At 49.3% G+C, this 26,677-nt stretch overlaps 1 protein-coding gene across 1 annotated transcript in view; it reads left to right on the top strand.

Moving 5' to 3' along the window:
• Positions 1 to 275: 275 nt before the first annotated feature.
• Positions 276 to 26,677, top strand: part of LOC118088948 (ADAMTS-like protein 2) — a 38,870-nt gene continuing 12,468 nt past the window's right edge. The window contains exons 1-10 of the mRNA XM_035123192.2: positions 276 to 362; positions 5,961 to 6,103; positions 8,839 to 8,914; positions 11,581 to 11,683; positions 13,081 to 13,226; positions 14,440 to 14,563; positions 19,986 to 20,066; positions 21,009 to 21,184; positions 24,101 to 24,524; positions 25,774 to 26,197. Of these exons, the coding sequence (XP_034979083.2) occupies positions 276 to 362; positions 5,961 to 6,103; positions 8,839 to 8,914; positions 11,581 to 11,683; positions 13,081 to 13,226; positions 14,440 to 14,563; positions 19,986 to 20,066; positions 21,009 to 21,184; positions 24,101 to 24,524; positions 25,774 to 26,197 (1,784 nt within the window). The remainder of the gene's footprint in view (positions 363 to 5,960; positions 6,104 to 8,838; positions 8,915 to 11,580; positions 11,684 to 13,080; positions 13,227 to 14,439; positions 14,564 to 19,985; positions 20,067 to 21,008; positions 21,185 to 24,100; positions 24,525 to 25,773; positions 26,198 to 26,677) is intronic.

Genomic DNA, 26,677 nt, shown 5'->3' with positions numbered 1-26,677 from the left:
ACAGCTCCCCCCGCCTCCGGCTCCCTCCTTCCGCCCCCCTGGCTGCCGCCCGCGTCTTTGGGTGGCTCTCAGGTCGCCTTGTCAATCACAGCCGCCCAGGAGCCGCCGGGTTGCGCGCCGCGCTCTCGCCGCCGCCCGACAGGTTGGAAAGCCATTAATTACTCGCTCGGCCATGCAGGTTTGCGCGCAGGCGGCTCCTCTCGCCGCTGCCGCCGGGGCTTTGCTGCTGCCGCCGCCGCCTCCTGCCTGCCCATGGAGCTCTAGCAGCGCGCACGATGGCCGCGCCTCCCGCCTGCTCTGCCCGCCGGCTCCTTGCCGCGCCGTCGCTGCTTCTGCTGCTGGCTGGCGCCCTGGGCGCTAAGGTAAGGGGGCTGGTGGCTACCGCCAGGGACACGGGGAGCCTGGGCGCCGCCGGCTGCCGGGCGCCCGGGTCCTCTCTCAGAGTTGGTGCGCCCTCCCCGGGGGATCCTCTGCGAGGCGACTTGCCAGGGGGCAGCTGGCTACTTTGGCCAGCTCAGCCGCCGGGACTGGGGAGGGCAAACGCAGTCGGCTCACAGCCGCTGGCTACCGCGCCCAGGGCCTGGGAACCGAAAATAAATGCGCCCCAGCGCGCGCCTTCCTTTTCCCAGCCGCTTTATCACCAAAGTCTGACATGTTGTTTTGTTTTGTTGTTTGTTGTTGGTCTCCCTCTCTTCCTCGCCCCAGAAAACCACCCCCTCTCCAAGCCAGAGATTATTTTATCCCGAATTTAAGCAGGAAGAGGGGAAGAACGGATGGCAGTTTGCGCCAGCCACTCCCTTTGCTGCTTTGGATTCCCAAGGGATTAGGAGACCAGGAAGGCGAAATGCTTTGAAAAGTCCCCTGCTAGGATTTCGTTTGGCTCCGGAGAGACCCCCTTCTTACTTTCCCCTTGGCCGATTCAGCAACCAAGTCGTCTTCCCTTTGAAGTGGAGGCGTTTTTAACACATGGCACAAAGCAACAGCCTCTGATCCTCTCCGGCTGTTTTTGCTCACGTGTGAATAACGTTAATGCCGGATGGAAAAAACGTACAGGAGGGTTTTTAAAAATAATAATAATAACAATAATTAATAATAATGATGATGATGATGATGATACCCTGCATTTGTATTGCATTTGAGTTAGAGACTTGGAGAAGAGCAAAGCCTGGTTTGGATAATAGGCTAACAGAATCCAGAGGAAGCTGTAGCCCTTAATGCGAGTTGGGAACGCTGACATCTGGACCGTCCAGTATCCTGATCCTAAATACATTATGTGGCAAAGAGGGCAATGCACAGGTGGGGAGGACCCAAGACTACAGTGCTATGCAAACTTCCCACTGTATCCATATTTTCACTGCATTATGTGCATGTGATTCCCAGATAAGTGGCTGTACCAAGAAGCCCACTCCACTGGATCCCTCTTGCAGACAGCCTTGCTGCAGCACAACGGTTGGATTGCATGCACACATAACCAAAGTCTTGTGCTCCAGCACCTCCTGTGCTGTCGCATGGGATCCCGGGACTGACTTAGATGGTGTGTGGTTGGTACAGCCACTTGTGGTAAGAAAACTCTATGGAAGGGAGGTTCACATGCAGGACCAAATCCATGCACTTTCATTGCTCCAGCTTCCACATACCCTATTTTAAAGGTAAAGGTAAAGGGACCCCTGACCATTAGGTCCAGTCGTGACCGACTCTGGGGTTGCGCGCTCATCTCGCATTATTGGCCGAGGGAGCCGGCGTATAGCTTCCAGGTCATGTGGCCAGCATGACAAAGCCGCTTCTGGCAAACCAGAGCAGCACATGGAAACGCCGTTTACCTTCCCGCTGTAGCGGTTCCTATTTATCTACTAGCATTTTGATTTGATTTGATTTGATTTTCACCTCCTTTTTTTTGCCCAGGGCAGCTCGCAACAATCATTTTATATGAAACAATTCAAATCATTGTAGATAGCCGTTAAAAACCAGGAGTGAAAAACTTAATACTGTATAATACTATTGGCCAATCCTGGAAACATTTTTTTATAAAAAGTATTTACATGCTTCATGAAGGCAGGTGAGGAGGGGGAGTGCCCACCTTTCCTTGGGAAGGGGCTCCACAGTGGGGGTGCCGCTGCTGAGAATGCCTTAGCAGTGGTCCAAACATAACCCACTCTAAATCGCATCAGTTGGGCATGTTCTGCTGGGCTGAGTCTCGTGCGGTAGACGTTTTGATATTTGGATAAAGTGAAACCTCAGCTGCAAACCACTTGCCTTGGAAAGAAGAACTGAGGTTGATGGGTTTTTTTTTAAGCAGCAGAACCCCCCCCCCCATTTTTTGGACCTTCTGTCTCTGGGATAAACTGAACTGCTAGCCTTAAGCACCCCTCCTTTCCCCCTGCCATTTCCCCATTAACAGCAGGTGTGGGCCATTCATTTGGGGAGGGAGGCAAAGACACACCTTCAGACCTGACAGAGAAGCTCTAATTAGAGCTCTGTGCTCTTTAATAACACTTGTCTCCCCGCAGCTGTAAAAACTCTGTCAAATCCTCCTCATTATTACAGAACACCCATTCAGAGGCCAGGCCAGCAAGCTCTACTCCTCTGCTATTCTAAACGGGGGAGGCAACCCTGCCCCCCCACTAACTTCAATCAGTTTGCCTGAGCCTCCCATATTTCACGGGTCACTGAAGCCATTGTGGCCCTGTTTCTCAGAGGCTTGCGAGGAAGCCCTTTGCCGTTTCCTCACTGTGAATAGCCAGAGGGAGACATCTCTCTCCACGTCTAGGACGGGAGGGGCTGTCGTCCCCTCTCAAATGAGGCCTATGTTCTCTTTTACCACCGTGCCGCAAACTTCTGCAGCCGAGACACACTCTTCGCCTGAAATAAATTGGATGCACACTTCCCCGCTGTTCCACAAAATACTTACTTTGCTACGGATCTTGCCTTCCTAAACGCACATGCGGAGGTATTATGTTGCACCTCTGTGCGAGTTGCTGCTGTAGAAGTGCCTCTGGGAAGAGGCATGCTCAGAGCAGTAACTCAAACAGAAGTGCAAGGTGGCCTCTGTGAGTGGCAATCACAATGGATAGACACAGCAGATTATCTGTCTTTAGGTAAAGGTAAAGGGACCCCTGACCATTAGGTCCAGTCGTGACCGACTCTGGGGTTGTGGCACTCATCTCGCATTATTGGCCGAGGGAGCCGGCGTACAGCTTCCAGGTCATGTGGCCAGCATGACAAAGCCGCTTCTGGCAAACCAGAGCAGCACATGGAAACGCCGTTTACCTTCCCGCTATAGCGGTTGCTATTTATCTACTTGCATTTTGATGTGCTTTCGAACTGCTAGGTTGGCAGGAGCTGGGACCAAGCAACGGGAGCTCACCCTGTCACAGGGATTCGAACCGCCAACCTTCTGATCAACAAGCCCTAGGCTCAGTGGTTTAGCCTACAGTGCCACCTGGGTCCCTGTCTTTACAAATAGCTAATTAGAAAGGCTCGTCCTGTGCTGCACAGGGATTCTTCAATCTTTCAACTAAGCAGTTTCTCAATATTGGTTCAGTATTGGCACACAGTTCGCCTTAATTATTGTGCTCTGTATGTTCCCACTGTGGCAGGGTTAGAAACAGAGATATGAAAGCTAGGAGCAAAATGGCACCTTAAACCAAGGACACGGGCGCAACAACGGAATGTCTAGGCACGCTTTTTTATAACAAGAATACAAAGCCGAAAATGAATGAACTGCAGCTAAAATATTATGTTCATTTTTCACATGATCTAGTCTTCCTCTGCCCACCCCCATAATATTCTTAAGAGGGCCTCTTCTCCAGTCTCCAGAGAGTAACTGGAAGTGGGGAGGCAGAAAAAGGTCCTCCTTTCCTTCCACTCTGCAGTTTTAATCTAAAATCTTAGGTGCAGTACTGCGTCCAGAGCTCAAACTGCTCGCACTAATGAAATTCCCTGTCGCAAAATGCGCCTAGAACAATGGGGAGTTTGGGACACTGCCCTGTGGACATATTCTTCCATTCCTTTATATGCAAGGGGCTTCTACCCACTCCTCATTGTCTGATGCAATTGAGCTTTTCTGAAAGGAGACATGAGCCCGACCTCGAAAGACAGAAGGACCCAGACAAACATATTTTGGTTTGCGGAAGAATTTGGTGCTGTTTCACGCTTTTTACCATGGCTAGGATGCATGTAAACTTCAAAATACTCAGGACACGGGGCTAGGAACAGTGGATGGCCATGGCTCCTTGGGACATGCCTACAATGTGTTTGAAGCCAAACTGTCCCACATCACATTTACAGGTGTACTTTGACAAACACGGATTACAAACTGGTACACCCAGTTGCCATGTTTTCTTGGAGTGTTCAAGAAGTAGGAGCGAAGTCTCGGATTTCTGATAATCCCTTGCAGATTGGTAACCAAATGTCACTCTTACCCATTGAGCCCGTGACAAGTTGAGTGGATAACCAAACTGCCATGGTGTGAAACACTCTCATCTTAAGAATAGCTTAGTTGTCTGTATTATCCTGCACAATGAATCGTCTGTATTATCCTGCACAATGAATCATGGGACCAGTTCTACCATTAGGCAGAGTGAGATGGCTGCCTCTGGTAGATTTTGGGTTTCAGGAAAGGGTAAAAAAAAAAAAGCTTAAAATATAGTTTGTTGCACTTTTCCTGCCAGAGGTGACTGAGATTTTCTGCTTCAGGTGCCAAAACAAATTGGGTACTATGCAATACTGCATGTATGTATTTCTCCACCGAAGGCAGCAAATCTTGGGCAAGGCTTGAAAGAGGGCAGACTGAGAATACCAGCATAAAGTTATGGAGTTATGGACAAATAATTTAATCCACAGCTGAATCAGAGCAGCAAGCATTATGGGAGTTTCGGAAAAAAACAATCTGTTTTTGTTTTTTCCTACCTTCCCCCACCCAGAGTGTCCTGGGAACTGTAGTTTGTTAAAAGTGCTGAGAGCTGAGAGTTCTTTAAAAGCTTTAAAAGCACAGGGCAAATGGGACCCAAACTATAAAAGCCAAAGTTCCGCAGCAGGGGAACTCAGAATATGTCATAAAATTAAGCAAAATGTTTAGGACAAGTAGTAAAGAATGCTGGAAATGTAAAGAGAAAGAAGGGCAATTTTATCATATGTGGTGGACATGTGAAGCGGTGAAAAGATTTTGGGAAAGGATATATAATGAGTTGAAAAAGATGTTTAAGTATACTTTCACCAAAAAACCCGAAGCATTTTTATTGGGACTAATGGGAAAGGAGATTACTAAGAGGGATCAGAGACTTTTTATGTATGCTACAACCGTAGCCCAAAAGTGGAAAACACAAGATGTACCAACTATTGAGGAGTGGCAGACAAAAATGATGGACTATGCTGAACTGGCTAAGTTGACTTGCGGGATCCGAAACCAGGGAGAGACAAAGTTCCAGAGAGAGTGGAGTAAATTTATTGACTATATGGAGAAAAACTGTACAAGTTTAAAGACACTTGCAGGACTGAGATAAATCCTACGAAACGAGACTGAATATATAAAAGGGACTGTGAGATAGGAGTGGAATAATAAAGCCGTATGAAGGGAGGGAGGGAGGTCAGAGCTCGGCAGAGCAAAAAAAGAGATGAGATGAGAAAGAAATGATATAATTATGAGGTTTTGTTTTTGTATGTGTTTGTGTGTATGCATGTATGTTGTTTTGTTCTTTATATTGTTTAATTGGAAAAGTGAATAAATAGTTTTTTTTAAAAAAAAATGAAATTAAGCAAAATGCAGGGCATGCAGCAAGCGTTCTCGAGTGGCGCCATTCAGTCTCGACCAGATAAGAAAGAGCACTTGCCGCCCACAAAAATTAAACGAAAAAACGGCCAGCTCAAAATGCAGGTGTATATGAAAAGCAGCAGAGCTGTGTGGTTATAGGAGAACACGCAGGGATGGAGGTCCCATGCTAACCATTTCCTGTTTTTGTCAGGACAGTAGGGAGGCACCAGAAGGAGCCGGTACCTGGAATGAAGAGGTCACCAAGTGGTGGGGGGAATGGGGCTCCTGGTCTACCTGCTCGCGCACCTGTGGAGGAGGGGTGACGTCCCGCGAGAGGCACTGCTTACGGCAGAGGTAAGTACCAGCTCGGCACAAAGATTGAGACAAATAGCTGAAGCTGTTGTCGCCACCGCAGTAAAAAGGGCAGAGAAGAAGAACTTCCTGACAGTAAGAGCAGTTCAGCAGTGGAATTTGCTACCAAGGAGTGTGGTGGAGTCTCCTTCTTTGAAGGTCTTTAAGCAGAGGCTTGACGGGCATATGTCAAGAATGCTTTGATGGTGTTTCCTGCTTGGCAGGGGGTTGATGACCCTTGTGGTCTCTTCCAACTCTATGATTCTATGAGAAGGAAAGGGAAAAGTTGCCGGCAGCCGAGGTTCTCACTGAGTCCCCCCTTCTTTGTGTTTGGCCCAGTTTCTCTCATTTCCTCTCCGTTCTTATTTTGCGCCTCCCTTCTCCTTTGAATATCATTGTATTCCCAGGGTCCCTGCCGGCTGCTCTATTCATCCTCCTGAGGTACAACAACTAACATCCTGAAAGGGAAGGGGGGGCAGCGTTGCACAATGATGATGACAGATTTCGTTCTCATGAATTCCATCCGCGTCCTCGTCCCCGGCCCGCCCACTCAAATCCCCGTCCAGAATTGGCTCGCGAGGGCTTTGCAGAAGCCCCTGCCTCCTCTCAAAAGAGCTGAATGAAACCCCTTGGAGAGAGGCACCTCTTTGAACCTGCTACTCCAGATCCCATGACGCTAATGAGGGCTGCCAACCAAGAACTCGCTATGCTTTGCCTAAAACACACACCCCTCCGAAAGAAATCCCTCATTTCTATTCTGCATGAACGCACTTCTGAGCAGAGGAAGCCTGATCAAGGCCCCCCCCTCCTTTCCTTCCGTCAAAAGGAAAGGTGGGGAAAACTTCTTTTATGTGGGCTGGCTGGCTGCATAATTGGGGTCCAGAGATGCCGAGGTGCCTTCCGTCTGGAGATGGCAGGATTCTCAAACATACTTTGGAATAAACGGCGCCGTTAACAAGGCACCCCAGTGTCTCTCTTAAAAACAGCAAACCCGACTCTGCAGCTAACAGCTCCACTCACCCCGTTAAAGAAAAATCTATCTATGCGCACTCTACGGAATGTAATGACAGTATTCGCTCAAGGAGGGGAGGGGTAGGTTTGTGCATCAAAGCCCGGCTGAATTCATGCAACGGAACTATGAAAAGAAGCTACACAAAGCCAGGCGCTTGAAGGAGGCTTCTGTCTTTCTGCCCCTGGTCTACCACCCAGTCCTTCAGAGCTGAGCCTTACAGCCTCCCGACTTCAGACCAGGAAGTCTGCTCTAAAGGAGTCCATAGATCTAGGGCCAGTAATGATGGTTGTTTTGGAAAGCTGTGCTTTTTCAGGGGCCAGCGGGTTTGGAGTGTTGGGCTGCGGGGTTTTCTTTTTTTGGTAGTTGCTTTTGGTAGTTACAGGCATTTTCCAAGAGAAGCTGTGCTACTTCTTGTGCCTGTCTAGAGATGACACACATTTAGTAACTCCCAAGTCACCTTTAGAATCATAGAATCGTAGAGTTGGAAGAGACCACAAGGGCCATCCAGTCCAACCCCCTGCCGAGCCGGAAACACCATCAAAGCATTCTTGACATATGCCTGTCAAGCCTCTGCTTAAAGACCTCCAAAGAAGGAGACTCCACCACACTCCTTGGTAGCAAATTCCACTGCTGAACAGCTCTTACTGTCAGGAAGTTCTTCCTAATGTTTAGGTGGAATCTTCTTTCTTGTAGTTTGAATCCATTGCTCCGTGTTCGCTTCTCTGGAGCAGCAGAAAAGTTAATTGCAGCATGCATGAGTGCTGGCTGGGGTTATTGAATGCTGAGAAAACAGCACTCTGCACATGTTCCTTTAAAAAAAAAAGTTATTTATTGATATTCAAAGATATACAGAAATACATATCCATTACAGATTATCTTTCTATAATACCATCATATATAAAAAAGAAAAAGGGCAGAAAGTAGAAAAGAAAAGAAAAAGAAAAACCTAAAGAGAGAGAAGAAAAGATAGAAGGATTTCCTGCAGCCAAATATAGTATTCATTCATTAAAATCCAACCGTTCTATCTTCTATACACCAGTATTTTTTTCAGTCTTCAAATCCAGATATTACAAGTTAATTTTCTCTTTCTCACGCAAAAAGTCCAGAAGAAATTTCCAATCCTTAAGAAACATCAGTAATGATTTTTCTCTAATTAAACATGTTAACTTTGCCGTCTCCGCCAAGTGCAATCGTTTTTTAATCAGCCATTCCTCTACAGTGGGCAAGGCCGTATCTTTCCATCTTTGCACTGCCGTATCTTTCCATCTTTGCACTCTGCACATGTTCAGAGGCACTTTGAACATGTTCCAGGACCGAAAGCAGGTTCTGGGAGCTCTAATGAACTCAGATTTAAGCCCAGGAATGGGAGTCCTTACACCCATCCCAGTCTTGGAGACGATTGCTTCTCCTCTCCACTTCTTGGTTGTGCATGATAGGAGGAGCAAACTGACAAAGAAGGGCAACAGAAATTGTTACGGGTGTTGCAATGGAGTTTCAAACCCTGCATAGAAAGAGAGGCTACGGCAGGCATAGGCATACTCGGCCCCCTAGATGTTTTGGGACTACAACTCCCATGATCCCTCGCTAACGGGACCAGTGGTCAGGGATGATGGGAGTTGTAGTCCCCAAACATCTGGAGGGCCGAGTTTGCCTATGCCTGGGCTATGGGGCCCCTGAGTCCGGGAAGCAAAAACCTCCACAAGAAACCTGCTTTTTTCTCTTGCAGGCTGCAAGTTTCTCAGGGGACAAATAGTAGCATGTGCCTGGGTCAGTCCAAGCACTACCAACTGTGCCAGCAGCAGGTAAGATCAAGTCTTCTGGATACTTATTTAGACATGGATTCTTTCTGTGGGCTGCTGGGGAGACGTGGCACTACCTGCTCCGGCACCCGGAGTGGCGCACATGCTGTGCACCTGGGGGCGGAACCATGGGGGCGGGATGAACATCCCAGGGGGCGAGACGCCCATGGGGGGGGTGGAGCAAGCTGCCCATGGCGGGCCGCTTCCTTGGCGTGGGGGGGGGGGAGGGAGCATAGCTGCCAAGTCTCCCATTTTCCCCGGGAAACCCCCGTTTTTACTTATCTTTTCCCGGTGGTCCCCCGTATCACTTCGTCTCCCGTTTTTCTCCGTTATTATATGCGGCTTCAAAAGTCGCATCTACGCATCACCGGAAGTGCGTAGATGCGACTTCCGGTTTCGGCGGCGGCCATTTTGGTGCCCATAGATGGGCGGGGCGACACCGGAAGTTGCGTCAACGCACTTTCGGTCATGCGTAGAAGCTACTTTTGAAGCCGGCGGTGGCCATTTTTTGTGCCCATAGAAGAGCAAAGCGACACCGGAAGTTACGCCGACGCAACTTCCGGTGTCACACGGCTTCCGGTCCCGGATTCTGCAGTCCGGGACTTGGAAGGTAAGGGAGGGAGCTGCACCGCTTTGCTAGCAGCCTTCCTCCCTTCCCTCTTCCTTTTGACAGCTCAGGGGAGCCCCCCCCGAAGCAGCCCAGGAGCGGGGTGCAACGGTGCGCCACCTGCCCACGACTCCCAAGCCTCCCCCGAGCTGTCAAAATGAAGGGGGGAAGGCCGCCGGCAAGGAGACACAGCTCCGCCCCTTCCCCCGACGGCTTGAGGGAAGGCTTGGGAGTCGCGGGTGGGCGGCGCGCCGAATGTCACCCCCCCTCAGTGATGACACCCAGGGCGGACCGCCCCCACCGCCCCCTTCCTCCGCCCCTGCTGGTATGAGCATGAAATCACATAGAATTCAACTAGCAAGTGGTTGGTTACTACTATCTATATCTAGGCATCAATATGTATGGAACTTGAGAACGTGTTATTGGGCTAGCCAGGCTGCAAACTGTAGCTCGGTCCTATAGGCATCTACTCAAAAGTGAGCGCCATTGAGTTCCTGTGAGTTTAGTGGGGCCAGGGGCGAAGGAAGACCTTGTGACGGATGTCGCTATGTAGGGCGTATGTGTGGTGTCGCGATATACAGCGCATGCGTGTGACGCTGCACATGCGTTGTACTTAGTGATTTGCCACCAGCCGTGCGATCCTCTGTTCGCGGCTGCAGCTGCAAACGGAGTATCCTCCACGTGGCTGCGGCTGCGCGATGGCTGCTCGCGCCGTCACAAGCCTCTGCGGAGTGACTTCTTGTCACCCCCGCAGACATGGAACCCGGGACTTACCGCCTCCCATTGCAACGCCACTGAGTGGGGCTTGTTCCCAGGATTGCAGCCTCAGAAGGTTACTCAGGTCTGCTCAAAGATTACTCTTCGGAAGATCTGGCAGTAATTCCCTCCCCCCCCCCCCAAATATTCTGGGTGTGTGTGTGTGGGATATAAAGGAATAGTGAGGTTAGATCCTCCTAGACTACGTGGGCAAAATCTTCAACCTGAGGGCCACATGCCCACCCCTAAACTGAGATAGACACAGAGAGAGAACATGAATGAATGAATGGGTAGTGGATGAATGAAGGGGAGCGAGAGGGTGGGTGATCATGTACTTGTGTCTCATTCTGGCTGGTCTGCCCCACTCGCTTACAGAGATAAGCTCTTTTCCACCAGCCCTCTGTTCAGAAGGAAAGGGTGGGTGGTGGTCTGATCCTGCTACCCAGTGAAACATGGGCATGTTTCAGGAGGTATGTTCAGCACGGATGATGCAGATCTGGTCAAACTTAGCTTAGCGGGAAGAAGGAACAGTCTCAAGCGTTTTGGGTTTTTGAGGGGTTGTTTACAGAGACCTTCCACAGGTGCTATAGGAAGCATTTGTGAGTGCCCTGACACCCATACAGTAGGCTCTAGGGCAGGCATCCCCAAACTGCGGCCCTCCAGATGTTTTGGCCTACAACTCCCATGATCCCTAGCTAAGAGGACCAGTGGTTGGGGAAGATGGGAATTGTAGTCCAAAACATCTGGAGGGCCGAAGTTTGGGGACGCCTGCTCTAGGGAGTTCAGAAAGAAAGGAATTTGTTTAATTTTTATCCCACCCTTCTTCTAAGAAGCCATGTGGGGCCCACATGGTCCTCTGTTATCTACATTAACAACTCTGTAAGGTAATTTAGCATAGCAGAGAGAGAGAAAACCTGACCCACCCCTTTGGTACATATGGAAACTGCTTCTCAATGGAGGGTACCATCTGGATCAAGGCCACAGTGGGCCTCCTTGCCAGCTGGGATCCAAAACGATCCACCCCCTTCACAACAATGGCTTGCTTTTTAAAAAGCTGATTGTGCAATTGCATTGCTGGCCCTGAATTACTTTGGCCCTGAATCATTTCTTTTTTGGCCCTGAATCTTTTTGGCCCTGAATCTTTTTCTTTTTATCTGGAGATCTTAGAACCCCCGAACTGCTTGAAATCTTAAGGTTCAGAGCCTTTGCAAATACAGTGAGAAGAGAACCACCCAAAACTCTGTGCCTGCCTTTTGTTGAGAGGAAAGGGGATTCTGTGATGAGTTGAGTTTCTCTCCCCCTCCAGCTTTGCCCCGCCAACACCGCCAGCTTCAAGCAGTATCAATGCGCCAGTTTCAACGCCAAGGCCTTTGGGAAGCAGCACTATCAGTGGATGCCTCTCTACCCAGGTTTGCCTTTCCTAAGTTACTCAGCAGAAGCTTTGGGATGAAGTTGCTGCACTTATAAGGCTTAAAAGGTAAAGGGACCCCTGACCATTAGGTCCAGTCGCGGACGACTCTGGGGTTGCGGCGCTCATCTCGCTTTACTGGCCGAGGGAGCCGGCGTACAACTTCCGGGTCATGTGGCCAGCATGACTAAGCTGCTTCTGGCGAACCAGAGCAGCACACGGAAATGCTGGAGCGGTACCTATTTATCTACTTGCACTGATGTGCTTTTGAACTGCTAGGTTGGCAGGAGCTGGGACTGAGCAATGGGAGCTCACCCCGCCGCGGGGATTCAAACTGCCGACCTTCTGATCAACAAGCCCTAGGCTCTGTGGTTTAAATCCGTAAGACTCTTGGCCCAAAACACCAGAAGTCCCCGGATACTTTAAAGACAAGAGATTCATTGTGACCTAACTTTTTGCAGACTAGAAACTGCAGCACGCAACGACACATGGGGTTAGATATATGGATTAGACAGAAAGTGTTAATGGTGGGGCCAAAACGGTACGAAATGCAAGAGAAACAGTGGTAGGCTGAAGCTCAGATGGAATTCTTGAACAAGATTGTGACCATTTCCAACATCAGTCACTGGGGATAACACAGTCTTCTTAGCTTGCTTAAAAGGTAAAGGTAAAGGGACCCCTGACCATTAGGTCCAGTCGTGACCGACTCTGGGGTTCCGCGCTCATCTCGCATTATTGGCCGAGGGAGCCGGCGTATAGCTTCCAGGTCATGTGGCCAGCATGACAAAGCCGCTTCTGGTGAACCAGAGCAGCGCACGGAAACACCGTTTACCTTCCCGTTTACCTACTTGCATTTTGACGTGCTTTCGAACTGCTAGGTTGGCAGGAGCTGGGACCAAGCGATGGGAGCTCACTCCGTCCTAGGGATTCGAACCGGTGACCTTCTGATCAGCAAGCCCTAGGCTCAGTGGTTTAACCCACAGCGCCACCTGGGTCCCTTCTTAGCTTGCTTACGCTTCTTTAATTCAGGCAATGGGAGAGGGTTTCAAAGCTTGAAGAATGTGTTACCATCATTAAGTAATCACTGTTCTGAGTAAAGTAGCTCTAGTCTGTGAAAAAGCCATTCCTGGGTTGCGGCGGGAGCGATGGCGACATCTGTTTGCGTCGGTAGCGTAAATTCAGCCGCAAGGTTTCCTCGCCCAGAATCGCCCAGTGTCTCAGTTGGGTGGCAGTGGGTGTTAAAATCATTGAACTGACCTTAGCACCCAGCTTGCACAAAGCTCCACCAGAGTCAGCATGATCCCTTTGGTCCTTAGAGGAGAGCATCTTCTGCCTCTCTTCTCCTGGACCGCTGCATGTCACCCTGTGTTCCAGTTTTCGCCTGTGTTTTTGCTCTAGATGATTACACCAGCATCTCTAACAAGCCATGCGATCTCCAGTGCACCACCAGGAACGGAGAGAGGCAGCTGATGGCACGGGCCCAGGATGGCACATCGTGCAAGGACAGGGCCTACCAAGGGGTCTGCATCAGTGGGAAGTGCGAGGTAAAACACTGCAAGGAGGACCCACCTCCTGGACTCAGGAATGACCCACAATGGCTGTGTTCTTCCTCCACTGTTGGAGGTAGTATGCCTCTGAATATCAGTTGCATGGAATCACAAGGGCTGAGGGGAGCGCTGCTGTACCTATGCCCTGCTTGCGAGCTTCCCACAGGCATTGTCAGGGACATTGTCAGTTTAGAATTACAACAGGGGTTTGAGGGAGGTCACAGCTCGGAGGCAGATGAGGGGAAAAGCTGGGAAATTAAGGGAGAGGAGGAGGAGGAAGCACCAGGGGGGCAACAGCTGACGGACACGGTGTATTTAGAAAGCATTCCAGACCCTCCATCTCCCAGAACCCGGCAAGCCTTGAAAGTAGGAGAGCAAAGAGCTCAAAGACAGAGGGCACATAGCAGCACCCATAGAGGACATGAATGAGGAAGTGGGAGAGACAGGGTGGAGATTCACTCGGGACAATGCCATTATCCAATAGAGTGGGTTATAAAGCCTCTCTCTGTAAATACTAAATAAAAAGTTGACGGTAAGAACATTCCTTGTCTTTGTACATTCCTGTACATTCTTTGTACATTCCGGCCGTGGCAGTCACTGTTTGGCCACAGTGAGAGCAGCATGCTGGATGAGATGGGCCTTTGGTGTGAGCCATCACAACTCTTCTTACAGTCTTTTGTACAAAGGATAGAACGTGAGCAAATGTACAGCAATCCATGTGTTTCGATTTGGAAAGTGATCAAAGGGGTTCAGAAGAGATGGCTTGTATAACTGAAGGAGCATCTCCGCCTCCATCGCTCTGCCCGGACACTGAGGTCCAGCTCCGAGGGCCTTCTGGTGGTTCCCTCAATGCGAGGAGTGAAGTTACAGGGAACCAGGCAGAGGGCCTTCTCGGTAGTGGCACCCGCCCCGTGGAACGCCCTCCCACCAGATGTCAAAAAGAAAAACAACTACCAGACTTTTAGAGGACATCTGAAGGCATCCCTGTTTAGGGAAGCTTTTAATCTTTAAGAAATTTGTCTATTTTAATATTTCTGTTGGAAGCCGCCCAGAGTGGCTGGGGAAACCCAGCCAGATGGGCAGGGTATAAATTGTTGTTGTTGTTGTTGTTGTTGTTGTTGTTGTTGTTGTTGTTGTCTGGGGTATGGATTAGGTTCACAGGGAAGGTTTTCACACTCTCAAGTCTGCCTCCACTTTTCTCTCTCTCCAGCCAATAGGGTGTGATGGAAGCCTCTACTCTTCCCAGGTGATGGATCGGTGTCAAGTATGCGGAGGAGATGGAACTACTTGCTACCGTGTCTCGGGTAGCTTCCGAAAGGGGATCTCACATTTAGGTACACTTTGCGAACAGCACTGAGCTATTTCCTACGCTGCTTCTTGGTACCCCTCTTGCTTCCCCTCAGGAAGTTGGCAGAAGAGCCGCTTAAGCTAGAGCAGGTGCCCCCCCCCAAACCCCATGCCTGAAGCCAAAGCGACAACCAAGAAGGAGCTTAAAGAATTAACATAAAAGATATTTGGGTGCTACTGAGCCCATTTGCTGCCTTTGTGCTAGAAGGTGTGGGACAGAACTGAGAAATCACGTTAGCTTAAGAGCAGAACTACACATTACATACAAAAGCGGACAACAAAACCCCCCCAAAGGCAACTTCTGGTAAGGAAAAGCAGTTTCAGAACGGGGCCATTTAAAGCAAAGGAATGGGATGCGTTGGTTAATCCTTCACCTGCCTGGTTTCTTCTACGGAAAGTTAGGGGGTTGTCACCATTTCCCACCCTAAGGGGTTCCAGTTGCATGCTTACCTGGCAAGCACACACCTACAGTCCTGTGAAGGGGGGGAAGCAGCTAGAGCGTGGTAGATATTTTCAGCAGAAAAGCAGGAGGCAGAGGAAGGGTTATACACCCCTTTCCCACCTCTGCACTGCTCCAGATTGTTTCTTTCCAAAGCTGCTTTGGGATGGCGTTTGTTAAATGTGTTTATACGTGATTGCAATTCTGCCTTAGGAGAGACCTCAATTTCAGGATCTGAATATCTGACGCCCTGCAATCTATGGCTGCAGGGTGGTATACTAATTTAATAAATGAATGTTGATGACGTCAACAAACCTTCAGATTCTGTTTTTAAAACAATTCGATAAGATCTTTTTGCAAACACACAGACTTTACTCTCCACTTCGTGTTTGTGCTTTTGCCAAACGTGAGATTTTTGTGTAAGTTTGAACGAGTTTATGGGAATCGGCGGGAAAGGAAGTAAAGGACAATTTGGAGACTTTCAGAGGATGTCCTGGGTGCTGTGGCTTTTCCAGTCACCAAGGCCATGTTAAAAACTAGGCTGTGGGACATAGAGTGCCAGGAACTAATTTCAGCTGCAGAAAAAACATGTCCCCCTCTTTATTTTCGACTCTCTTGGGCGCAGGAATTTAACCTCAATTACCTACAATTACTTAGGTAAAGGGTAAAGGGGAGCCCTGACTATTAGGTCCAGTCGTGACCGACTCTGGGGTTGCGGCGCTAATCTCGCTTTATTGGCCGAGGGAGCCGGCGTACAGCTTCCAGGTCATGTGGCCAGCATGACAAAGCTGCTTCTGGCGAACCAGAGCAGCACACAGAAATGCCGTTTACCTTCCTGCTGTAGCGGTACCTATTGATCTACTTGCACTTTGACATGCTTTCAAACTGCTAGGTTGGCAGGAGCTGGGACCGAACAACAGGAGCTCACCCCGTCGCGGGGATTCGAACCGCCAACCTTCTGATCGGCAAGCCCTAGGCTCTGTGGTTTAACCCACAGAGGCACCCGCGTCCCTTACAATTACCTACAAATATACAAGAAAGAAGAGCTTTTTCGCTGGCTAGGTTCAATTCTAATCCTTCTAACCTCCTCTGGGGTAGGTTCGCGGGTATGGCAGAAGGAGATAGGATCTGCCCATGTGATGCTCACCTGGTGGAAACTCTAGCTCACAGGGTCCTTAAATGTAAAATGTATGATGATCTCCACCAACAATTTCTAGACCAACTATGTAACCCAATATGGAAACCAGAGACAGAGGTCATACGCTTCTTATTACAGGGGAGAGACCAGGAGCTCACCAAGACAGTAGCTAAGTTCCTCTGTTTGATTTTTTTGCCACCAAAGTTACAGGACCCTGCCCTTGCTGGAGACCCACAGAGGTGAAATAGATTGCTTGCCTCCTCTTGCCTTTGGCAAGTGACCACTGTTGAAATGGCGACAAGATCGCGCTGGCCTATTTATTTTGAATGCTTGTAAGTGACGCCAATAAAGGCTTGATGATGATGACAATTTGGAGCGGAGGGATAGGATAGCCAGAAGGCTGGTTAGAAAGCACTGCGTGGAAATGAAGCAATGCTGCGTGAGCACGATATCCTACCTGTGTTTTTCTTTCCCTCTGAGTGGACTGGGAAACATTAGGGACAGGTGAAATGGAGGACTCCAGATTCTTCAGGAGATAGTGACCTCTGCAGAAGTGGAATCACAGAAACCGGGAAACACCCCCCCCCTTCCCTGTCCTTTAAACACAGATAGCTGGGACTGTTTGTCCAGTCAGGCTCACAAATCGGTCATTCTTCCAATGATCATCACAACACTAGATGGGGCTAGAGTCCTGTTCCTTGTGCACAGTGACATTTATTTCCGTGTTAAAATAAAGCAGCAGATCCAAATCGTTTTGCCTTTTATATTTAAATGAAGGCACGCAAAACTGACACCAACACAGAAGCCATAAAAATAAAACCACACCTCCCAACAATCTATATTTAGGGCAGGGGTGTCAAACTCAAATTCATCGGGGGCCGCATCAGCAGTTTGGTCACCCTCAAAGGGCCGGTTGTATCTGTAGGACTATGTGTCCACTCTTTATTATCATAAATTATTGTCACTGCATTCAATTATTACTGTTTTATGTAATAATGTAAGTAATAACTAGCTCTGAAAGCAGAAACATAGTCAGAATAATGGCAAGTAGATATTCAAATGTACAATTATTGTACAATTTATTGAAAAATGATTTTTGGTAACTGCACTGGGTGGTGGAGGCTCGCTAGGGTTTCATGCAGGACCTTTGCAGTGCTACTAGTACCTGGAGATGCTGGGGTCCTTCTGCATGCAGGACAGATGTTCCGCCAGTGAGCCACCACCCTTCACCAAAGGGACTGGCTGAGGTTGACTCACTGGAGCTGCTCTCCTGGTTCCAGGGTTTAAGGGCCAGAAGTCCTATGTTTCTGAGGAGAGGGAGAGGGAGAGGGAGAGGGAGAGGGAGAGGGAGAGGGAGAGGGAGAGGGAGAGGGAGAGGGAGAGGGAGAGGGAGGGGAGGGAGAGAGGGAGGAAGGAAGGAAGGAAGAAAAGAGGGAGTGGGAGGGAGAGAGGAAGGAAGGAAGGAAAGAGGGGAGAGAAAGAAGAGTAGTAAATAAGGAAGAGAATAAAGAAGGAAAGAAAAAGAAAGAGGGAGAGAAGACGGAAAGGGAGAAAGAAGGAAGGAAGTAGAGGGAAAGAAAGAATAAGAACGAGAGAGAGGAAGAAAGAAAGGGAAGGGGGGGTCGCCACCTTGATTCAGCGCCAGAAAAGAGCGCGAAGGGACCCAGGGGCAAAAAGCATTTCCCCGGCCCCAGCTGTTTGTCGGCGCTTTGTTGGCGCGGCGCTTCAGCAGCAAGGTCCCACTGCTGGGTCCCGCTGGCTGGGGCGCTCGGCGGGCCACATGACGAGGTCTGGCGGGCCGGATTTGGCCCCCGGGCCTTGTGTTTGACACCCGTGATTTAGGGCATATCGCCCCATTTCCAGGTTGGAATCCCTCTTTCCACATCCTCAGTCTGCTTGCACTTGTTCTGAAAGCTCAGGAAGGCATGGTGCCTCAAGAAGACCCAAAGTGCTGTGTTGTTTCTGGGCTCTTGGTAGGATTTCTCCAGCTGCAGGCAGTGGTATCTTGTGGGCTATTGAAGGACAAGTATTTACTTGTTTTCAAATCCCTGCATCCCGGATCCTGCAATAAGCGAGGTCTCTGGGCTGCATGTTGGATGCCAGGAAACATTCCACAGGAAAAAGAGGAAGGGGCAAATTGGGAATCGGGATCCTAGGGAGACGTGCAATGAAGAATAGATATGTTGCTGCCCTCTGTTATGTTGAGCCAGTCACCCATCCGGCACAGTGCATATTATCCACTCTGGCTGGCAGAGGCTCTCCATGAAGTCAAGCAAAGGTCTTTCCCAGGCTTGCAAGCTGCAGGTGCCTGGGATCTTATGCATGCAAAACACCTGCTCTCTCACTGAGAGGCGTTCAAATGTGTGCAATGGTTTGAGCTCCCGTTGCTTTGTTCCAGCTTCTGCCAACCTAGCAGTTCAAAAGCGTACCGACACGAGCAGATAAATAGGTACTGCTGCGGCAGGAAGCTAAATGGTGTTTCCGTGAGCACTCATTGTGGTTTAGTCATGCTGGCCATATGACCCGGAAAGCTGACCACGGTCAAACGCTGGCTCCCTCGGCCTGAAAGCAGAGATGAGCGCCTCACCCCATAGTCAAATTTGTCTGGTGACCTTTACCTTTACCTTTTTATTATCTGCACTTTGCAAGCCTCCTCAAAAGACGTGTGTTTCACATATGCACGTTCTAGAAGGCTCATGAATTAGAATCCTTCGAATAGAAATCCTTGGCAGATTTACCCGGTAACTTAGGCTCAGCCCAGTTCATACATTATGTTGGACCCTCTCATGGTGGAGAAATGCCCCCCCCCCAATTCTCTTTCACCATGCAGATGATAATAATAATAATAATAATAATAATAATAATAATAATAATAATAATAATAATAATAATATTTATACCCCACCCATCTGGCTGGGTTTCCCTAGCCACTCTGGGCGGCTTACAGCACATAATAAATTGTAAAATGTTAGACATTAAAAATTTCCCGATACAGGGTTGCCTTCAGGTGTCTTCCAAAAGTCAGATAGTTGTTTATTTCATTGACATCTGATGGGATGGTGTTCCACAGGGTGGGTGCCACTACTGAGAAGGCCCTCTGCCTGGTTCCCTGTAGCTTTGCTTCTCGCAGTGAGGGAATTGCCAGAAGGCCCTCGGCTCTGGACCTCAGTGTCTGGGCTGAACGATGGGGGTGAGGCCGTTTAGGGCCCAGGGGTCAGCAAACTTTTTCAGCAGGGGGCCGATCCACTGTCCCTCAGACCTTGTGGGGAGCCGGACTATATTTTTAGGGGGGGGGAGAGCGAATTCCTATGCCCCACAAATAACCCAGAGATGCATTTTTTAAAAAGGACACATTCTACTCATGTAAAAACACCAGGCAGGCCCCACAAATAACCCAGAGATGCATTTTAAATAAAAGGACACATTCTATTCATGTAAAAACATGCTGATTCCTGGACCGTCCACGGGCCGGATTTAGAAGGCGATTGGGCCGCATCCGGCCCGCAGGCCTTAGTTTGGGGATCCCGGTTTAGGCAGACATATACCTCAGAAGGTCTAAATATACAGCTAAACTAAACATACAACTAAAAAATGAATGCATGAAAAATGTATATCCTACAGGTACCACTATTTAATCACTGGTTGCAGTACCTTATTGAGCATCTAGTCTTTGGCAAACCTGGGTTGCCTCTGTGCGATGTGTGAAATGGTCCAGACACACTCAACTCAATGAACACCTGTGACCTAGTGGAAACAGAGAAACTGCTTCATGGAGCAATGCCAGTTCCCCTGATTGCGGTTTTCTGATTTGTCTTTGGTTCCTGTTTCCTAGGCTATGTGTTCATCACCAACATCCCCGCTGGTGCTACAGACATCCTCATTATAGAGCGGAGGAAAACAGAGAACATCCTTGGTAAGCGATGGACAGAAATGCTCCACTGGCGTACATTTGTCCCGCAGCACAGCAAGGAGAGTGCTTAACTGACTTAATTACTGCATGCAAGCCTTAAAGAGCATTCACGAGAGGGCTTTTTTGTTCTTGACCAATCTATTTGAGAGCAAATGTTATCCCTTGATTTCAGCTTCAGTGGCATCAAAGAAGAGGAAAGCCATAAAATTACAGTGCCTTTTATCAAGAACTTTTAAACAAATGAATTGGTTCTGACCAAGCATGTTTTTAGTTAGAGGGGCATCTTAATAAAACTCTCTCAATGCATGCATTGTTGTTGTTTTCTTAAATGTCCCTTGCCTATTTAACCTAGATTATGTCTAGGGGAAGGAGGAGGGAAATAATATAAGATACATTTGTGGAGTACACCCAACCCCTCTACTCTGATGGTTCCCGCTCCTGGACACATGGCAGATATAACCAATATTGGTACAATATTTTAACAAAAGTAGTAGGGCACATGCCCCAAAATACTACCACTGAGTTACACTTTTTGTAATCTCTAGCACATCCAGGGCTTGTCCTGAGATCTGAAAACTTGGGAGAGCCTCTATCCAGTGGCGTAGCGTGGAGGGAGGGGGGCTGAGGGGGCCGTCGCCCCGGGGCACAGGCTTTTTTGGGGGGAGCACATCACAGCACCCTGGTGCGTCCTTCTCGGCACCCTGCATCTGGAGGGCAGCTGAGAAGGATGCAATAGACTTGTGCCCTGGCCCCTGGGAGCCCAGCACTGCTTTTGCGAGTGGTGCTGGTTGCAGGGAGGGCGTTGTGAGCTGTTGCTTCCTTCTCACCGTACCCTCCAGGTGGGGGGCAGCTGAGAAGGATGCAACAGGCACGCACCCTAGCCCCTGCAAGGGCCTGCAAAGAAGATGCCTTTTTCTTTCATCTCCACTCTGTCTCCTTGCTTAGCGCTAGCGGATGAAACGGGGCGCTTCTTCTTCAATGGGAATTCGGCTATCGACAACCCACAGAACTTCCGAGTAGCTGGCACTGTGTTCAAATACCGCCGGCCTTCCAGCCTGCACTCCGACGGCCTCGAGTACATTATTGCACAGGGGCCTACCAACCAGTCTCTCAACGCCATGGTAAGTGATGGAGGCTACAAAAAGATTGCTTTCTTCTTCCTTGTGTGTGCCCCAAGAATAGGAGCGCAGTTAAAGGGAGCCTGATCCGCAACAGTGGGTTCTCAAATCACATTAGATGTCAGGAGCAAGGTGGCAGTTAATCACACTGTGCAAGTTGGAATTAACTCCTCATTAGCAAGAACACGATCTGCACAGGCTTGGTGGAGTGCCTTTGCCCCATAGATCAGTTGCTGAGACTGAAAGTCCTCGGCTCATCTAAGTCCCCTCCTCTGTAGAGCTTTTTCCAAGCAATCAGAGACTGCACCTGCATGCAGCTTGTTGCTGCTCCGCCCGTTTCAGCCCGCTTCTGGTTCTGTGAGACAGGTGGGGCGGGGAGCTGGTGGCAGCAGGAAGGGGAGACACTTGTGACTCTTCACCAGGCTGACTCATCTCTGCCTCCTGGCCTCCCTTCTCCTGCTTCTGGACTTCTCTCTGCCATAGACTCTCCCTGCTCACTGAGCCCTGTTACCCCTTCAGCTTCCAACACCTCCTCTTCCCAGTCTTCTCCCTCTGACCACTCACTGTTGTCCCACCACCAATCCCTGGGCTCTGAGCCTTCTTCCCTTGGTGGTTCCCCAGCCAATTCCTCCCACCATTCCTCTACACCCAATCGGCCCATGACATCAGCTTCACGTTGACTGAATCTGTTAAAACCCCAAGCTCGGTTGGCTTTTGGGTCAGATTGCAAACTATGGAAGACCAGTTTTATACCTGATGAGATTGTCTTCGTTGTTTTCAGAGAATGAATGGATGGTTTTATTGTTCTAGAGTTTGTTGAGTTGCATTGTTCTTAGAGCTTGTGTTTCTACGTTTCATTCTATTTTGACCACACTCACTGCTTTGATAGCTTTATGCTGTGAAGTGGTTTATTAATGACAATAACAGTAATAGTTTTAATTATAGATTAATTGACACCGAGTGTAACAATGAAAGGATGTGCAAGAAGATGTTGTTGCCATGAACTGGTAATATTTCAGACTGCAGATGGAGAAGGAGGCAATGGGAATCACATGTTTGAATGCTCCCCCTACATAAGAATTGCAATTCTTGGATAGACTATTAGATAGAATTTATGACATGCAATGAATCTTGCAATAAGCACCCAGTCACACAATAGCCTCTTTTCCTGGTCTGTACGCCTAGTATACCTGCAAAGGAAGACCCATTGTCAGGATGCTATCAGCAGCTCCCGGCTGGTTGCCAGGAACATACAAAGACAAGGAATGTTCTTACCACCCACTTTTTATTTAGTATTTACAGAGAGAGGCTATAGAACCCAGCCTCTTGGATAATGGCGGGTCCCAAGTGAATCTGCACCCCGTCTCTCCCACTTCCTCATTCATCACTTCTATAAGTGCTGCTACATGCCCTGTCTTTGAGCTCTTTGCTCTCCTACTTTTAAGGCTTGCTGGGTTCTGGGAGATGGAGGGTCTGGGATGTTTTCTAATAACAACATGTCAGCCAGGCATTGTTCTGGCTTTCCCATGATTTCCCAGCTTTCCCCCTCACCTGCCTCTGAGCCGCTACCTCCCTCAAACCCCTGTTGTACATCTATACCAGGGGTCGGCAACCTAAGGCCCATGGGCCACAACCGGCCCATGGCAGTCATTTGACCAGCCCACGAGCTGCCCCCGAACCAAGCCGCCCGTTTGGCGAGTCCCCGCATGCTGCACTAAACCGGCACAGCGGGGACTCGCTTCTGCGGTGCTGGAAATCGCGTCTGCGCATGTGCAGATGCTGGAAATTGCATCAGCGCAGACGCAGATGCTGGAAATCTCATCTGCACAGACGCCAGAAATCATCCGGCCCACAGGGGGGATCTCCGCTGGAGTGAACCAGCCCAGGCGAGGTAAACCTCCTTGCCGACCCCTGATCTATACTGTCTTCCTCTTCCTCCTCCCTGGAAGGGTCAGGATTGGGAGGCGGTCTCCACCATTTCTCCTCTGCCCAGTCCCTGACACCCAGAGAGGAATGACCTCCATTTATCCAGCAATGGAATTAGGTTGCAGGCACAGGTTCCATGTATAAGAGGTCAGGGAGTTAACTTTCTTAGGAGAGGCTCCTAAGTAAGGCAGTTCCTGGTCTAAGTCCCACATATGACTGAACCATCATATTCTAGTGCAGTCCATTGACCGCCAGATCCTCACCAATGAAGCAAGTTGTAGGGTGCTTGCTATTCATTCTCCACTGAGCATAGCTGCCAAGTACCCCGTTTTCCACGGGAAACCCCCGTTTTTACTTACCTTTTCCCGGTGGTCCCCCGTATCACTTTGTCTCCCATTTTTCTCCGTTATTTTCTCCTGCCGGCGGCCATTTTTTCCCCCTGATTTGCCCTTCTATGGGCACCAAAAATGGCCGCCGCCAGCTTCAAAGTTGCATCTACGCATGCCCGGAAGTGCATAGACGCGACTTCCGGTGTCGGCGGCCGCCATTTTTGGTGCCCATAGATGGGCAGAGCGACACCGGAAGTTGCGACGACGCACTTCCTGACATGCATAGAAGTGACTTTCGAAGCCGCCGGCGGCCATATTTGGTGCCCATAGAAGGGCAAAGCGACACCGGAAGTTACGTCGGCGCAACTTCCGGTGTCACAGGGCTGCTGGTCCCAGATTCTGCAGTCCGGGACTTGGAAGGTAAGCCACTGAGCAAGAGAGCAAATGACTTGGGGTTGTGGGTGGAGTGTGGGACTCTAGAGAAGTCTTGGGGGAGTTTCCCTCCAGACCTGAGGCTGAGCTCAAGGTTGTTTTTGGGGTAGGGGGTCTTTTTCAGGGGGTTCCAGATCACAGTACAATGATGTGCTTGCCTCATGCCCAAGTGCTGGTGCCGATGGACTAATTTTGTTTCCCTTTGATTTCCCCTTTTCCTTGTTGAACCCAGTACTATAACTTCAATGGGAAAGTGCCCCACGTGACATATGACTACACAGTGCCCAGGACTCTGTCGCCAGCTCTTCAAACCGTTCCCCCCGCCATCAAGATGCCAACGCTGTACCTTCACCTGCCGGAGCCCAGCCACAATCGCCAGGACGCCGTCCCGCCCATTGCCCAAGATTTCAACGCCACTTGGTTATCTCTTGCGCCGGATGACGTAGGGGAACCTTTCCCACGGGGGGAGGAGCACGGAGGGGTGGCCTTCAAAAGCCAGGGCTTCTTCCCATTTAACTCAACTGCGCAAGGCAAGGACTGGGGCTGGAAACATGGGGCAGAGGATGAAAAGTTTGGTTTCCAAGTCCAACGCGTCTACCACACCAATGGAGCAGGTGATGACGAAAAGATGGCAGTGGGCAGAGAAACCGATCTGGGTTGGTATATTTCCTTGCAACTTTGCTTTCCTCAAGCATGTGCAATGTTAGGTTCCTTCTGCTCCCACATGTAGCGTGGGGTGGGGTGGGGGAGGGTAGCCATGTCCGCCCAATGCTCCCTACTGAAAACCTGTGCTTTTTTTTTTTTGCATTGCTGTTCTTAGTTATGTAATGCCTTATTCCTGTCCCATATATCCCAAGCCTTCTGTGGGGGGTTGGGAGGAAGTAAATAATTGTTGTGGGTTTGTTTGGTTTCTGTATCAACCTACCTGGACCCTGAGATCATTTTCTGAGGCCCTTCTTCATGTGTCTCCTCCTCAAGAGGTCTGTTGGGGGGCAACACAAGAGCAGGGACTTCTCTGCAGTGCTCCCTGTCTGTGGAATGCTCTCCCCAGGGAAGTTTGCCTGGCACCTTCATTATACACCTTTAGGGGCCTGGCAAAAACATTCCTTTTTAACCAGGCTTTGGGTTGATTTGTTTGACATCATATGCCCTTTTAAAATGTGGGGTTTTTTTGGGGGGGGGGTTGGGTGTTGTTTTTATTTTGATTATTTATTTTGTGGTTTTATATTTTAATTTTTTTCTGTGAACCGCCTCGAGACCTTTGGGTATAGGGTGGCATATAAATTCAATAATTAATAATTAATAATAATAATAATAATAATAATAATAATATGCAGCAAAAGCAGTGTTATGGTAAGGGGACAACTGTGGTTTGATGAAGGGCTGTAAGGGACAATGTGCAAAGCCGGAATAGCTAATAGCTATGATGAGAATTTAATTTTTTTTGGAAATTCAAATACCGAGATTTAGGGTTGCCATATTTTGAAGAGCAAAAAATGGGAGGGGACACATTTGCCAACTTTTAACTATGGATCGCTATGACGACTCTCATTTTACGTGCCCAGGAAAGGAAGGGCGTGTCTTGGAAAAAGGACATATGGCAACCCTATACACATACACACACCTGCTTGCCAAAATCTGAAATCATCCCTAAACCCTGAACATTAAAATTCTGTAATTGTGACAACTCTGAAATTATGAGGGCTGGAAACTCTCTTTTTTTAAAGCATCGAGAGTGTGTCCTGTTTAAACTTTCTACCAGACGCTGGCTTGCACTGCCCACATGCCAAATTACACCAGAAGATTTGTCTTGTGAGCATAACAGGGGAATCAAGCTTTGTCCCATGCCTCTTGAGGAACGAATGCCTTAAACTGGATTTGTTGCTATCCTGTGTTTTCTTTAAGCTCTCAGACTCAATCATCTCACAATCAGTACAGCCATTCCCCACGGTGCAGTGAGGCCTGAGCTCCAAGAGGCCAGCAGGATGGGGCCCTCCAGGCTACGTCTCTTCAGGAAACTGTGTCTCCAGGACCCACAGAACGCTGCTTTTTGCAGGGAATTGCATTACCTAGCGGTCAAGCTGGGGAGGAAGAACTCGACGATGGGCTTTTGGGGCGAACCTTTGGTCGAGTGGTCCGAAGGGCTGCACAAGCCACCTGCAAAAAAGAACTTTCTGGAGGATGTGAATGCTGAAGCACATGCGGTGGACGGCGCAGGGAATGATACGCTCGGTGCGATGCCTTCCAAGCCTAGTTCCAGCTCCAGCGTTCAGGCTGGTTTGGGGAGCAAACTCCCGTCAGAACCTCTTCAGGCTCCTGGCACTGAAAGGCAAGTAGGATGAGCGTTTCCTGGAGCAAAGGACCAGATGTCCTCTTAGGGTGAAGCTAGATGTCATGCAAACTCCCAGCCGAGCACCTCCGCCATGGAGGCATAGCTGCCAAGTTCTGGCCTGAGAAATAAGGGACTGGACCGGAAGTAGCAGACCGGAAGTAGCGCTGCCGCCATTTTGGAACTGGGCGGAGCATGCTCAGAAGCTACTTTTGATGCTGCTCTGCCCTGTTCCAAAATGGCCACCGCACCAGAAGTCACGCTGCAGCCATTTTGGAACTGGACAAAGCAGCATCAAAAGTCGCTTCTGAGCATGCTCCGCCCAGTTCCAAAATGGCCGCCGCGCCAGAATAAACCGGGAAAAAACAAAAAATCCGTTTTTTCAGCTGGGAACAGCTGGAAAAACGGGGGTTTCCCGGGGAATACGGGAGACTTGGCAGCTATGCATGGAGGGGAGGCTGGTTTCCTCTCAGCTTCGCC

This window comes from Zootoca vivipara, chromosome 7, assembly GCF_963506605.1.
Source record: "Zootoca vivipara chromosome 7, rZooViv1.1, whole genome shotgun sequence".
Taxonomy (NCBI): Eukaryota; Metazoa; Chordata; class Lepidosauria; order Squamata; family Lacertidae; genus Zootoca; species Zootoca vivipara.
This window is presented reverse-complemented; position numbering and strand designations above follow the sequence as displayed.